Source organism: Varanus komodoensis, unplaced genomic scaffold, assembly GCF_004798865.1.
Source record: "Varanus komodoensis strain SLA01 unplaced genomic scaffold, ASM479886v1 scaffold88, whole genome shotgun sequence".
Classification (NCBI taxonomy): Eukaryota; Metazoa; Chordata; class Lepidosauria; order Squamata; family Varanidae; genus Varanus; species Varanus komodoensis.
In genome coordinates this window covers 1,743,120-1,756,415 of record NW_025336576.1, presented here as the reverse complement: position 1 = coordinate 1,756,415, position 13,296 = coordinate 1,743,120, and the positions used below count along the sequence as shown (strand labels likewise).

Sequence of the window (13,296 nt, the reverse complement as noted above, 5' to 3'; positions counted from 1 at the left end):
CGTGGCACTGCGTAGCCCACCCCGTTCAGACGCTCCAGCGAGGGAGGCCCCCCAGGCAGCAGCAGGCCCCATGGCGGTGCCGCTCTGACAGGCGGGGAATCCTTCCGGGCGTCTCGTCCAAAGCGCGCCACACGCTGCAGTGGCGGAGAAGAGACCCCGTCCTTCCCCTGCACGGCAGCCCTGCAGCGACGTGCAGAACGAGGCCATCGCTCCCCCGCTCGGTCTTCCCCCACGCCCGCTCTCCCCTTCCCCTCCTCGGGCTTCGCCGCCGGGCCCCGCTCCGGGCCCCCGCCAGGCCCAGGAGGAGCATCGAGGCGCACTGCGCGTCACGGGCCCGCGGGGACATCGGCGGGGCTGCCCGCCCTTCCCGGCCGGACCTCGCTGCCCCAAGCACGCCCCGCGCTTTGCAAAGCGCGCCCTGCTCGGCCGGGAAGGGCGCCCGCCCGCAGTAGAGGGAAGGCGGCGTCGCCCCGCCTCGCGGCCGCGCAGAGCAGGGCAGGCCGCCACGTCGGCGCGAAGCCCCCGCGGGCTGGCGCCGCCCCCCGCCGCCCAGGCTGCTCGGGCCAGGCGCGCTGCTGCTCAGGCCGCGGCGAGGCGGGGCCGGAAGCGGGGCGCCTCCGCGCTCGGGACGCCCTCCGCTCGCAGAAGCCGCCGCGCGTCGGGATGGGGCCGGGCCGCCCCCGTGATGCAGGTGCGCGCCCGCAGGCAGCTGGAGGGCCCGCGCCGCCCGCGGGCAGCGGCTGCCGAGGGAGGCGGGCGATGGGGCCGGGCGTTGCGGCGAGTCCCCTTCCTCGCCCGGGAAGACTCCCCCGGAGCCTGTTCGCGGGGGGCCGGCAGCGCTTGGGGGCGGGGCGGGGCCCGACGAGGGCCGCAGCCCCGCTCGCGCGGAGCAGGCCCGCCACCCCGGCGGCCCCATGCAGGCGGCCGAAGGGGGCAGCCCCCGCTCGGGTGCCGGCCTCCTGCTCGCAGCGTGATGGCGGCGGCCCCGAGCCCGAGCCCTGGGCCCTCGACCCAGGCGCTGCATGCGGCGGCGGCGGCAGGCGGCAGGCCCCCGCGTCGAGCCAGACCGCCCCGCTGCCATGCCTCCCCTCTCGCCTTGGCAGGGGCCCAGCCGGGCCGGGCTGCTCCCGCCCGCCCGAAGAGGCACAGCCGGGAGCCTGGGCCTGGCTCCCGCCACTGGACCAAGCGCCTGCTGGGCTTCGAACCGGCCGACCTCTCCAGCTGGCATCGCTTCGTCTGCCTGTTGAACAGGCCGACCGACCCGGCTTCCCTGGGCATCTTCCGCTTCCTCTTTGGTGAGTGGCGCCTTACCTGGCTATCTCCCTCGGCCCCCTTCCAGGGGGAGCTGCGAGTGGCGTCGCTGGAATTCAGTGGGGAGCGTGGCAGAGCACGGATGCCCGGCCAGGCAAGGGAGCAGCCAGAAGGGTGCCCGGCAGCACCCGAAGCACCAGGGCCGCGATCCAGAAGTCCTCGCGAGGAGGAGTCCCTTTCTTTGAGGGGGAGCCCGGGCTGCGCAGCCGTCTCCCACCAGCGCCCTGCCTCATCAGCACTGCGCTTCAGCTCTCCTGGGGTCGCCAGGCCGGGCTGGGCAGAAGCGCCCCCGCTGGGCCTGCATGTGGGCCTCCCTAGCGGCTGTCCCTGCACTGCTGCACTCCAGCCATGGCAGCCCACTAGGGCAGGGGCTGTGGAAGCCCAGGACTCATTTTGGAGTGGGGGAGACCACAGAAGCCCACAGAGCCCCCAAATGACAGGAGACGGGGGGGGTGGAGGGAGGGGACACTGCCAACAGTGGAATCCTGGCCGGCGCCATTGGGATCCAGGCTCGAGGGGCCTCACCCCGTGAGGTGGAGACAAAGTTGCAACATTTGTCTTGTTTTCCATAGTTCTGAGTCTCCGGGCTGATTTACCACCAAATTTCAGCTGCAAGCCACTGGGTGGGTTGTTGCCACAGTGGCTAGTGTTGCGCTTGAGGTGGGAGCAGCCCCAGGGTCTGGACACTGGACCCCGTATGAATGGCCAGGCAGGGCTGTGGGCTGAGATAAAAGACCAGTGCGGCGCTGACGGGGGACCAGCTCTGCGGACCGGCTGCGCAGCACTTGCTGCAGCACTTTGGGAGTGCCAGGTTCAGTGCAGCCCCCCTCCGAGCAGCACTGCCTCCGTGTGGTGGGCCGCTCCCGGTGGGTCTCCAAGGGCCCCCCCACTTCAGCAAACGCAGGCCTGTCTCCCGCCCCTCCCGAGAGATCTGCAGGACGCTCGTCACAGCAACCTGGCAGCTGCGCAGGGACCCCAGCCGGGCGCTTGGCACTCGCACCCTCGTCCGGCAGCGGGATGCGAGGGGAGGCGCCTTGGCTGTGTGTGACCCCGGCCCAGGGGAGCCGCATCCCGGGCGGGACCATCCTGTGGCGGCACACACTGCCCTGCTCGGGCCCCGTTCCCAGGCAGGAGACTTTGGACCCGCTGGGGAGCACGCAGGCGCCCGTTGTGCTGCGTGGGACCGGAGCCTGGGGCAGCGCTGGGCCCGAGCACTGCCTGGGCCCGGCCTCCCAAGTGCAGCTTCTCTGGGGGGACAGCCATGCAGGGCCCGGTGCTGGGGCCCGGCCTCGAGGTGGAGGGGCAAGGTGGACCCCCCAGAATCCTCCAGGAGTCCATGGCCCCGCAAGGGCGAGCCCCCCAAGGCTTGTCCCCAGGGTCCTTTCCCCAAGCACACCAGAGGCGGGTGGCTGTGGGGAGGAGCCGCCCTGCCCCTTGCGCTGACTATTTAGAGGCGAGGGGAGTCTGCCCTCCCCCTGCCATGGCCCCCTCTGGCTTCGTCTCTTCGCAGGGATGCTGATGGCGTTGGACATCCCGCAAGAGCGGGGCCTGAGCTATCTGGACCGCAAATACCTGGATGGGCTGGAGGTGTGCCGCTTCCCCCTTTTTAACTTCCTGGAACCACTGCCGCTGGACTGGATGTACCTCGTCTATACAGTCATGCTCCTGGGTAAGGAGGCTCGGGGGAGGGACAGGCTCGCCCATGGAGCACCCAGCGCAGGTGTGCCAGCTGGGGGCCTGCACCTGGCCTCCCTGCTGCCCCTTTTGCTGGCCCCTTGGGCTGTGCTGGACTGGGCCTGGGAAGGGAACCAGCCGTTCCCTCCTGCGTCTTGGGGAAACGGGGGGCTGAGGGGGCCTTTCCCTTCCTTTTTTCTGGCTTCCCTCGGTTTTCTTTGAAGGCACTCTGAGGGAAGCCCGGAATCACACAGGAAATGCGCTTCCCCGTCTGGGACACTCACAGCCACAGGCTAACCGCTCCCCCCCCCCCCCCGGTGCCAGGTGCGTTGGGGATCATGCTAGGCTGCTGCTACCGGCTGAGCTGCCTGCTCTTCCTGCTGCCCTACTGGTACATCTTCCTCCTGGACAAAACAGCCTGGAACAACCACTCCTACCTGTACGGCCTGCTTGGCTTCCAGCTCCTGCTCCTGAATGCAAACCGCTACTGGTAAGCGGCTCTTGGCTCTTTCCAACAGCTGGGCTCCTCTTGGCACACAGCAGCTCCCTGCCAGGTAAATGAAGCGGACATAAAGCTGTGCCATTCTTATTGGGCGTTTGCATGCCTATGGTTCTGGCTCCGAATCCGCAGGGGCTGCAGGAACCAAAAGCAGCAGGAGGCCTGGGGCTCAGAGGATGATGCTCCGTGAGCCGCTTTGGGTGTCCAACCCAAACAGGAACTGACCTTTTGGGAGAATTTGCTTGATCAGATCACATTGAGGACTGGTTATAAGAGGTTCTCCAAAGATGTGTGGGAGTTGCACGTTTTCCTTGTCCTTCCCAGCCCCTTGAGTTGTGATCCTAGTGGGATTTTGTGCTGGGCTGGGCGGCAGCGGGTGCAGCCCAGTCCTCCAGATGCTCGGGGCCGCAATGGGAGCAGGAGGGCGTGCCTGTGTCTGTCCTCAGCGCTCTTCCTGCCTCCAGCTCTCGTCTTTCTCCGATCCTTCAGGCCTTTCACGGGCTGCAAGCATTGCATTGCCTTTGGGTCACATATCCAGGCTTGCAGCCAACGCTCCTGTGGCGAGAGAGCCGGGGAGTGTGGCAGCTGGCGAAGGGCTGCGGCTGGGCTCCCAGGCGGTCCCTGCTGCAGGGCCTCTGGGCCGTGCTCTGGACATCTCCAGTGGGCCCACCTCCTCGCCTCGCCCTCTGCGCAAGGGTTCTCGCCCGCCCAGTTTCCTGCCCCTGCCCAGGTTAGTCACAACGGTGGCAGATGTTCACAGGGAGCCCTCCGTGCAGCAGCCAGACCTCTCCAGGCTGCTGCCCCAATGCCTTGCATGTGGCGTCTCTCCACTAGGACCTTCTTCCAGCTGTGGAAGAGGGTGCGCTCGCACCAGCTTTCTGGCTGGGCTGAGGTGTAATGGGATTGTGTTCTAACTCTGGCCTGAAAAAGTTTTCTTAGTGCTTCATCGCCAGTGCCACCTTTTCAAGGTTTCTTACTACAGTGGGCTGAAAGAATCCGTTTAGGCTCCTTGAGCATCGTCTCTCAGGTGGACGGCGGAGTAGCCAGGGACGCCCTTGGCCCTGCCACGCGTTCACCTGGCTCCAAAATGGCCTCTTCCCGGTTCCTCAGCGCTGTCTCCCGCTCTGTGCCCCAGGAGGCCTCCCAGTAACAGACCCTTCTCCGTAGGTCGATCGATGGACTCTGGAATCCACAGAAGAGAAATGCCCACGTCCCACTGTGGAACTACACCGTGCTGCGCATGCAGGTACTGTGGGAAGGGAAATCCCACCAGCCACGGCGCTGCAGTGGCTCCTGGATGGAAAAGGGCCCGTGCAGACCTGGACGTGTCCCTCAGCTTGCCCAGTCCACCGGCACCAGGGTGCTGCATGGGCCACACCGCAAGAAGACGTGGCTGCCAGGGCTGGGGTGCCAGTATCTGCCACAGGCGTCTGGCACATCGAAGCAGGGACAGTCCCCTTGGGCGTGTCGGAGTGGGTTAAAAGCAGGCCTGTGCTTCGGATCCTTTGCCTTCCCTCGAGCTTTTCTCTTGCCCGGGGAAACGCCTTGCTGTTGACGGAACCGAGGGGCACTCGGGGCAGGTGGCAGCCTTTGTGGGGTGGCCCGGTGTGATTTGGGTCCTGCCCTCACCCCGAAGGTGGCCCAGGTTTGCAGCCACCGTGCACCCTGCCTGCTCCTCCCCGGTGGCTCCTGCCTCGCCCGGCTGCCGCTTTGTGCCCCTGCTGATGCGCCTGCCCTGGAGGCTTAGTGCCGGTGTGCGCGCCTCTCTCCCCGCAGATCTTCATTGTGTATTTCATTGCGGGCATCAAGAAGCTGGATGCCGACTGGGTGGAGGGCTACTCCATGGGGCCCCTCGCGCGGCACTGGCTCTTCGGCCCCTTCAGGTGAGTGGCACGGAGGACGGGCCAGGCAGGAGGACGAGCGTCCGTTGCTGGGCGGAAGCCAGAGGGATTCCCGGCTGAAGCGTGCCTGGCACGCGAGCCCCTCGCACCCACTTGAGTCTCCTTCCTCAGGCTGGTGCTTTCGGAGGAGATGACCAGCCTGCTGGTGGTGCACGGCGGGGGGCTCGCGCTGGACCTGACGGCCGGCTTTCTGCTCTTCTTCGACGCCACACGTCCCGCTGCCCTTTTCTTTGTCTCGTACTTCCACTGCATGAATTCCCAGCTCTTCAGCATCGGTAAGTTCTCTGGAACCCCAGCGCCCCTTTGCTCGGTGAGGGTCAGGGGCCCCTCGGTCTGCTCTTTTTTTGTGAGTGGCCATTAATGCAAGCGTGTGAAAGTCACTCGCCTATGGCAAGCAGAAATCCCTTCCGGATAAGCAGGGAAAGTAGCTTTTGTTACTGTGCCTCAGATTACTAGCATTGGTAAGCGCCAGAAAGAAGGCTGGTGAAACGGTTCGTGGACTCACAGCATTTGCAGGGGTTCTCAAGCCTGCGTTAGGGCTTCCTGCCTTTCAGGTACTTTGGCCGCAGCACCAGTCAAAGGGAGGCTTGGTCAGAAGGCCTGCCTCTGGCAAGGGCACTGAGCACAAGCCCCTTCCGGCAGCTGCTGGCTTCCTCCCGCTCGGCTTGAGCCAGAGGCCCGTTTTTGTTCCCAGGCATGTTCTCGTACACCATGCTGGCGAGCAGCCTGCTCTTCTGCTACCCGGACTGGCCACGCCGCCTGAGTGCCAGGCTGCCCAGCGGCTTCCAAAGGCTCCTTCCCCTCGTGGAGCTGCCCCAGGCCAGCCAGGAGTGTGTGTACGGGGAGGCCGAGCCTGGGCAGCAGAGAGCAGGCAGAGGGAGGCGGAGGCCGGGGCTGCGGCAGAGGCTCGGGGCCCTCTTCACGGTGCTGTACGTGCTGGAGCAGTTCTTCCTGCCTTACTCACACTTCATTACCCAGGTGAGGGGTGTGGGCTGTTCCCTGGCGGGCTGGGGAGCCAGGGGGCTGGGCTGGGCGGGGCTGGGCTGGCCTTTGCCCGGAGAGGCTGGAATTGCCCGCGTGTCGGGGATCGCACAGCAGTGGCTGCACGCTCGCGGCGCTCTGCATTTCTGGGAGGCGTGGCCCAGCGCCAACGGGACGTGTGCCGAGGACGCGGGGGACCAAATCGCAATCGCGCGCACGTTGGGGCAGGGGCGCGGCGGCCAGGGGCGCTGCAGGGCCGCCTCAGTGCGCACGACCGTCGGGGGTGGAGGTGGGACGGAAGCGCGCTGCGAAGGCTCCCTGCCCTTGAGGGAACCGGCCTCCCCTTCTTGCAGGGCTACAACAACTGGACAAACGGGCTCTACGGCTACTCGTGGGACATGATGGTGCACTCCCGCTCCCACCAGCACGTGAAGATCACCTACCGCGATGGCCTCACGGGGGAGCTGGGCTACCTGAACCCTGGGGTAGGGGTCTCGCCTTCCCCTGCCCTGCCTCGGTGGCTGTGGCTCTTGGCTCCCTGAGGGGGGCTGCTTCCTGTGCGGCCAGGTGCACACGGGCTCCACGCAGGACAGAGCGAGCGGGAATCTTGCAGCGCTCAACCAGTGCTGTGTGTCCGCTTGCCCCCGGAGCACTCAAAGATCTGTGGGGCTGCCTGTGCGAAACGAGCCCATGCTGCACGGGCGTCTCTGCACATCACCAACGGCGCGGGGGAGCGGAGAGTCACTGTGCAGCCTCTGTCCCGGGAGAGGTAGGCCCTCCAGACAGGACTTGCAGATCAGACGGCCCGAGAGAAGCACCTGGGTCTTCTTAGACTCAAGACACTCTCCTCCTGAAGAGGGCGCTTTTGTCTGGAGGTGTGGAAGTGCCAAGTGGGGGGACCTTGATATTTGCTCAAAGCCACCGTGACTTGGATGCCATGTTTTGGCGCCCACAGCAACATCTGGGCAGGAGCGTTGGGGGCCTCTTAGCCGCTGGAACCTAGCGAAACTCAGTGCTTGGGCCGCTGTTCATCTGTGGTGTCTTTCTCCTCTTGCTAGAAAACCTGCACCCAGTGGGAATCCATTTTATGTCATGAGCTGCCCAGGGCATGCATTCTGGTGGCTCGCATAATGGTCCTGTCCAGATAAGTAGCTCAGTTGGCCATGCCGCAGGCTCTGTGGCAGCCCAGCCTGCTGCCCCAAAATGCCGCACCGCGCACTGGCAGAACCGGTGCTCCCACGCTTTATTCTAGGCTCCCAGTCGCAAATTTGCTCGACGGGTCTGATTTCTGCTTTAGGGCTTGCGCTTCTCTTGCGATGAGACTGTGGGGGTCTGGCATGTTACTTGTGAGCCCCCTGCTGCTTTTCGGGTCCCAGCGTGAGGGCCCTGCCGCCCTCCCTCTGCTTTTGCTCCCCTTTCTGCATGCATCCCGGGTGAAAGGTGTGTTGTGCTGGAGCAGGTCTTCACCCAGAGCCGGCGCTGGAAGGACCATGCGGACATGCTGAAGCAGTACGCCACCTGCCTCAGTCGCCTGCTGCAAAACTACAACATCTCGGAGCCAGAGGTCTACTTTGATGTTTGGGTCTCCATCAATGACCGCTTCCAGCAAAGGTGAGTGGAGTGTCTGGGAGCTCCGATGCCCCGGAGGCCGCTGGTGCTGGGGACGCTCGGCCAGAGAGACCCCTCTTGGGGCAGTGCCTTCAGCAAACGCTGCTTCCAGCCAGGCTCTGCGGCAGGACGACGTGGAGAGCGACGGCTGCCATGGAGAGGGCTAATGTTTCGCGCCAATGGCTGTACAAGGGAAGGGTTGGAGCTGGGCAGAGATCGGGAGGTTATCAAAGCATCCGTTGAAGATGGTGCCTGCGGGCAAGAAGTTGAGAGGTGCTAGTCCAGGACCGAACCATGATGGACTGTCTGCTCTTGGGCCGGGAGACCTTTGAAAGAAATCACATGCCAAGCCCAGCCTGCCGGACTCGGAGAGTGGCGGAACTGGTGTGGCTGTAGCTTCTCACGTAGAAACCCGCTCCAAATGCGTTCATGAGCAGAACGGGCAGGTGGGCGGGCCCATCCTCCCACCAGTGACCTCTCCGCAAGAGGGGGAGGGAATGCTCTTGGTATCTTCACCTTGCCCGTGCCTTCCTTCCCTCAGACTCTTTGATCCGCATGTCGACATTGTGCAGGCAGAATGGTCCCCCTTCCAAAAGACACCGTGGCTGAAGCCCCTTCTGGTTGACCTGTCACCGTGGCGGACAAAGCTGACGGAGATCGAGAACTCATTGGATAACCAGACTGATGTGGTCTTCATTGCCGATTTCCCAGGTGCTCTCTTGGCAGCCGACTGTTCTCAGACCGACTCTGCATTATGCACTGTGGCACCTTGCCTTTGGGCCAGTGGGCTTTGGACCCTGGCCCACCTTGGGTAGAGGGCTCTGTGTCTCCACCCAGACACACTTTTGCCAGCTTGTGCAGGCCAGTCTCCAGAATTCCCCGGTCCCCAGCAGATGCCGGCCAGGGAGGAGCATTGGGGCATGAGAATGGCCATCCTGCCAGCACGGCTTCTGTCGCAGTCTAACGGCTCCCTGCCTTGGCAGGCCTGCACCTGGAGAACTTTGTCAGCGAGGACCTGGGCAACACCAGCCTCCACCTGCTGAAAGGGAAAGTCGCCGTGGAGATCGTCAGTGCACAGAAGAACTATACACTGCAGGAAGGAGACAGGATACAGGTGAGGCTCAGGTAGACCACCTTGAGCTGGCGAGAACGGCAGGGAAGTACCCAGCAAACTGGGCGATTAGCAATCCGGATGTTTTGCCCCAAAACAGAAGGGAAAGGGCATGTAATAGCCTCTCACCCGCTTCCCATCCCACCTGCTAAAAAACCACTGTGGCTTGCTGTGTTGTCTAAGCACAGCCAGTGTCAGGCTGACATGTGGGTGAAGGAAAGAGTTGGAGTTTTTCTGAGGGAGGAGACTTCATTCTGGGTATTCTCAAATACCAGCACATTTTACACTTTTCTTCTGAGCCCACAAGTTCCGGAATGGTGAGGTTCTTGCTAGGGCATCCTTCCGCGGAAAGGATTCTGTGCTGGGCTGCAAGATCAGTGGCGCCCAGGGTGGCTGACCGAAACCGCTGCCCACGTCCCACCGCCAGCAGGCCTCACCTTGGGCGGCTGTGTCCTCCAGCCCCGGGTGGGGAGACACGCCGCATCAGCCCCGCAGCAGGCCGTGAGGATGGCGTGTCGAGCCACGCAGTCCTGCAGGCATGCTCCCCGGTGTTGCCTGCCTCCTTCCTCCACCCCTTGCTTTGACCTCTGCTGCAGCTGCCACCGGGAGAATACCACAAGGTCTTCACGCTGTCCCAGGAGCCCTCCTGCTACATGTACATCTATGTCAACACCACCGAAGCAGCCCTGCAGCAGAATTTCACGCACCTGCAGGAGCTACGGGAGAAAGTGCAGAATGGGACTGGTGAGTCTGACCACGGCTTCTGGGCTGCCCGAGGCAAGGGAATCGAGTAGCGCGGCTGCCCCTCCGACTCTGGGGCTGAAGGCCGTGTTGCTGTATTTCTCCACTCCGCCATACCTGCCGACGGGGCTCCTGCAGCGCAGGCTGAGGCCGCCCTGGCTGCCTGGTCCTTGGCGGGGAATCATGGGATGTTCCTGCTGCCGAGGCGCTGACGCCAACATTGCCTCTGCCCTCAGAGACAGAGCCTCTTCCCCCAGAGCTGCAGCCCATCTTGGATGGCTCCCTGGAAAACCTGACCCAGACAGACCCGGTGGTCGAGGCATTCCTCCGGCGGCAGCGGCGCATGGAGGAGCTGCAGAGGCGGCGCAACGCCACACTGGTTGAGCGTTTCCACCGCTTCGCAGCTAAGAAGTACTTCATTTTCCGCAGGAGGTGAGAGAGGAGAAAGCATTTTTACAGGGCTTCCGTGCAGTGGACTCCTGCCTGGAGTAAAACCTGGGAATGGCCATATGTGCACGGGGGCGTTTCGTGCAGATCCAAACAAAAGAACCTGTCCCCGTTCCTCTCTGGGTTCTGGCCCCTCCACAAGCAGTCAGTGGGGCTGGTGCCTTGGGCTGTTCATGGGGCATGTGAGGCTGCGCTCCTTCCGGAAGCTGTGCAGGTTGGGCCCAGGCAGTGTCTGGATGGGGAGCCCTGCCTGGGCGGGATGCAATCGCACTGAAGTCGGTGGAGAACATTTGGTGGCTTCTGTCAGGCTTGGACAAGGCCAAGGTGGCTGTTCAGCAGCTCCTTGGCCCTTCGGTGGAACGGCCTTCTGAACTGCTCTGAAGGTGGTGCCCTATGAGAGGGCCGCCAAGCACTGTTGCGGAGCAATGTTCCTTGTATTTTTAAGCGCCCATTTTATCCGGACAGCCAGGGTGACAAAGCCACTAGGGTATCCACTGGGGCTCAGTGGATCTGGGCTCCAGTCCTCCCTCAGCCATAACGCCCCGTGGGTGACTTTGGAGCAGCCACAGACTCTCTGCCTAGCCTACCTCACAGGGCTGTTGCTGCAAGGAGCGAATGGAGCGGAACCTCGGGAGCTGCTTGGGTTCCTTGCACGAGGAAGAAGGGCAGCGTACAAATGTTGCCATTTGCATCACAAGAGCACTGGAGGGTGAAGGGCTTCGCTTGTGCTTCTGCTGGTTGTGCCAACAGATCCTGCCGCACAGAGATCAGGCCTGTTTCTCAGCCGCCGCCTCACCGGCTCCCACTTTCTCTCCACAGCCTTCTGATGACAGGGATCTCGCTTCGGAACTTAGTGTGGGGTCGCCCGTCCCTGGAGCAGCTGGCCCGCGAGGTGGCCTATGCCGACATGCGGCAGGAGGAAGACCCCGCGGCTGGCAGCCAGGGCACGGCGCCAAAAGAGCCGGAGCGCTCGGAACTCTGAGCTGGCTGCCTCGGCCATGCCCCGGCCACCCTGGGCAGCCTCGGGCAAGGCCCGCGGTCCGGCTCGTGCTGGCTGCGTGCAGCACGGAAGAGGCCCTGGCTCGCCCCCGTGCAAGGCCCTGCGTCTCTCGTTTGTCCTCGGGGCAGCTGAGAGGACAGTCACGGCGGGCTGCCTCACTTGAGGGGATCTCCTGAGCTGCAGCTCCCCAGGCGCTTGGCGATGCTCGTTCCCAGCTGGGAGCGGGAGGCAGGCGCTTGGTCTGCACCAGGAGCCTGCCACCCACAGTGAGGCGGTGCCTCCATTAGCCCGAGCAAGACTTCCAGCTGACTGCTCCGGGGAGACACCACAAACCGAGGCTGCACCATCTTTGGAGCGGCAAGGGGGTCCCCCACACCCCCTTCCCCGAGAGCCTGTCGCCACGCACACCCGCTGTCGACCCTCGATGTGGCCATCCAGGCAGCCTGAAGTGCCTCGGCAGTCTGTCCAGTCTAGAAAAGGCAAGAGTGTGGCCGACCCAGCGTGACTTACACCGCAGCCTCTCATTTCTTATTAAAAAGTGCGTTGTGCAAATGGTGTGTGTGAGATGCTCCCCCTCCGCTGCAGGTTGGCTGCTCTTCTGCTAGCTTGTGATGGTCTCTCAGGGCAGCGGCAGAAGCCGCCACTCGGGCCTTGGTGCCCTTGGCAGAGAGTCCCCTTGTGCTCTTAGCCTCTCTCCCGTGGCTTGCGCTTCCCCTGCTGGGTTGGGAGCCCTGCGGGATCCAGTTCACGCCTTCAGTATTAGCCGTGGCAGAAGCAACAGTGTCCTCACAGTCCCAGCACGTGGGGCCAACCAGCAGAATTAGCTGGCAGCAGGCTGGGCAAAGCAGCACTTCTTCATGAAGGAGGTCCCCTGACCCTTACTGCCACATGAGATGGCTGCCACCAATCTCAAGGGCCTCATTTATTTCCTCTTTAGATTGGTTCGGGCATGGGTGGGCCAACCGCTCCCCTCATCCCTAGCCTAGAGGAAAGCTGATGCCCAAACGCCTCATTCTGAAAGCCAGGGTACCTGGGTGACCACACAGCGCCCTCCACAGTGTTACAAATGTCTGAATGCAGCACGGCAAGCCCACAAAATGGAGGCAACACCAGGAAGATGGATGGAGGCTGCCCCAACTGGGGTGCAAATCTGGAAGCCACACGCTGCTCCCTGGATGCCGCTGGGTTTCCTTTTGGTGCTGGTTCACATGGTGCGCTGCATGTGCTTGCGCAGGGACAGCTGTCGCCTCCCAGCCGACACCAGAGGTGCTTGTTTAGTGCACCCTGCCCTGGGCCAATCCCCACTCAGCGCATGGTGCAGCTACAGCCTGACAGGTGGATGTCTGTCCCCATCTAAGCACTTCCAGCAAGGGGTGCGCACCTCCAGATGCTGCCCGTTCCATGGCTGAGCTGTCCCAGCAGAGCTTGCAAGTGTCTTGCTGCTCCATATTCTACACGAGTTACTTATTTTAAAAGCTACCAAAATGTCCTTAATAATCTGTTCAGGCTGAGCACATCCAACACTTCCACCTCTTCCCCATGCCGGGTCCTCGGTCTCCCTCGAGGTGCCTTCGCTTGTTCATGTCCTTTTTAAAATGGGTCCAGGGCCGGACCCAGCTCCCCAAGCAGGGCGTCTTCAGTGGCAGGGTGAGATCTGTGGTGTGCGCCTGGAGTTGCAGGTCCAGGGAAGTGAGGCTGCAAGCCCAGTGCCACACACACAGCACCTCGCAGGCAAGATCGGAAAGGGGGCCGTGGCAGGAGCTCCCAGGCTGTCTGATGGCTGTGCTTCAGCGTGAATGATAATCCTTCCTGTACCACACCGGATTTGACCAGCATTAAGGTTTGGAAAAATGCAGGCCGCAGCTTTCAAATCCTTTCGAACAGCAGCCGTGTCAGAAACAGGTGCGCTTCCTTCTAAGCAGAATTTGCATGGCTCCTGCAGGGTGTTTTGGGGCAGCTGTTGGAGGTGATCACAACTCCCCCCCCCCCCCCCCCCCCCCCCCCCCTCCCCCCCCCCCCCCCC

General features: G+C 63.3%; 2 protein-coding genes across 2 annotated transcripts in view; both read left to right on the top strand.

Annotated features, from left to right (window-relative positions):
* The first annotated feature begins 624 nt into the window (after positions 1-624).
* GGCX (gamma-glutamyl carboxylase) lies at positions 625-11,825 on the top strand. The gene is made up of 15 exons (XM_044417339.1): positions 625-691; positions 1,104-1,295; positions 2,822-2,980; positions 3,310-3,475; positions 4,652-4,730; positions 5,261-5,367; positions 5,497-5,660; positions 6,080-6,363; positions 6,720-6,851; positions 7,826-7,977; positions 8,516-8,685; positions 8,958-9,088; positions 9,682-9,829; positions 10,063-10,258; positions 11,093-11,825. The coding sequence occupies exons 1-15, from the start codon at positions 664-666 to the stop codon at positions 11,253-11,255; spliced, it is 2,271 nt and encodes a 756-aa protein (XP_044273274.1). The 5' UTR covers positions 625-663; the 3' UTR covers positions 11,256-11,825.
* The window catches only part of DKK4 (dickkopf WNT signaling pathway inhibitor 4), a 15,928-nt gene continuing 14,390 nt past the window's right edge, over positions 11,759-13,296 (top strand). The window contains exon 1 of the mRNA XM_044417345.1: positions 11,759-11,811. The gene's annotated coding sequence lies outside the window, so the exon portion shown is untranslated. The remainder of the gene's footprint in view (positions 11,812-13,296) is intronic.

Coding starts and splice junctions, on each gene's coding strand:
- GGCX (XM_044417339.1), top strand. CDS start 664: ATGGGGCCGGGCCGCCCCCGTGATGCAG. Junction 5,661..6,079: donor TTCCCAGCTCTTCAGCATCG/GTAAGTTCTCTG, acceptor TTTTGTTCCCAG/GCATGTTCTCGTACACCATG. Junction 9,089..9,681: donor AGGAAGGAGACAGGATACAG/GTGAGGCTCAGG, acceptor CCTCTGCTGCAG/CTGCCACCGGGAGAATACCA.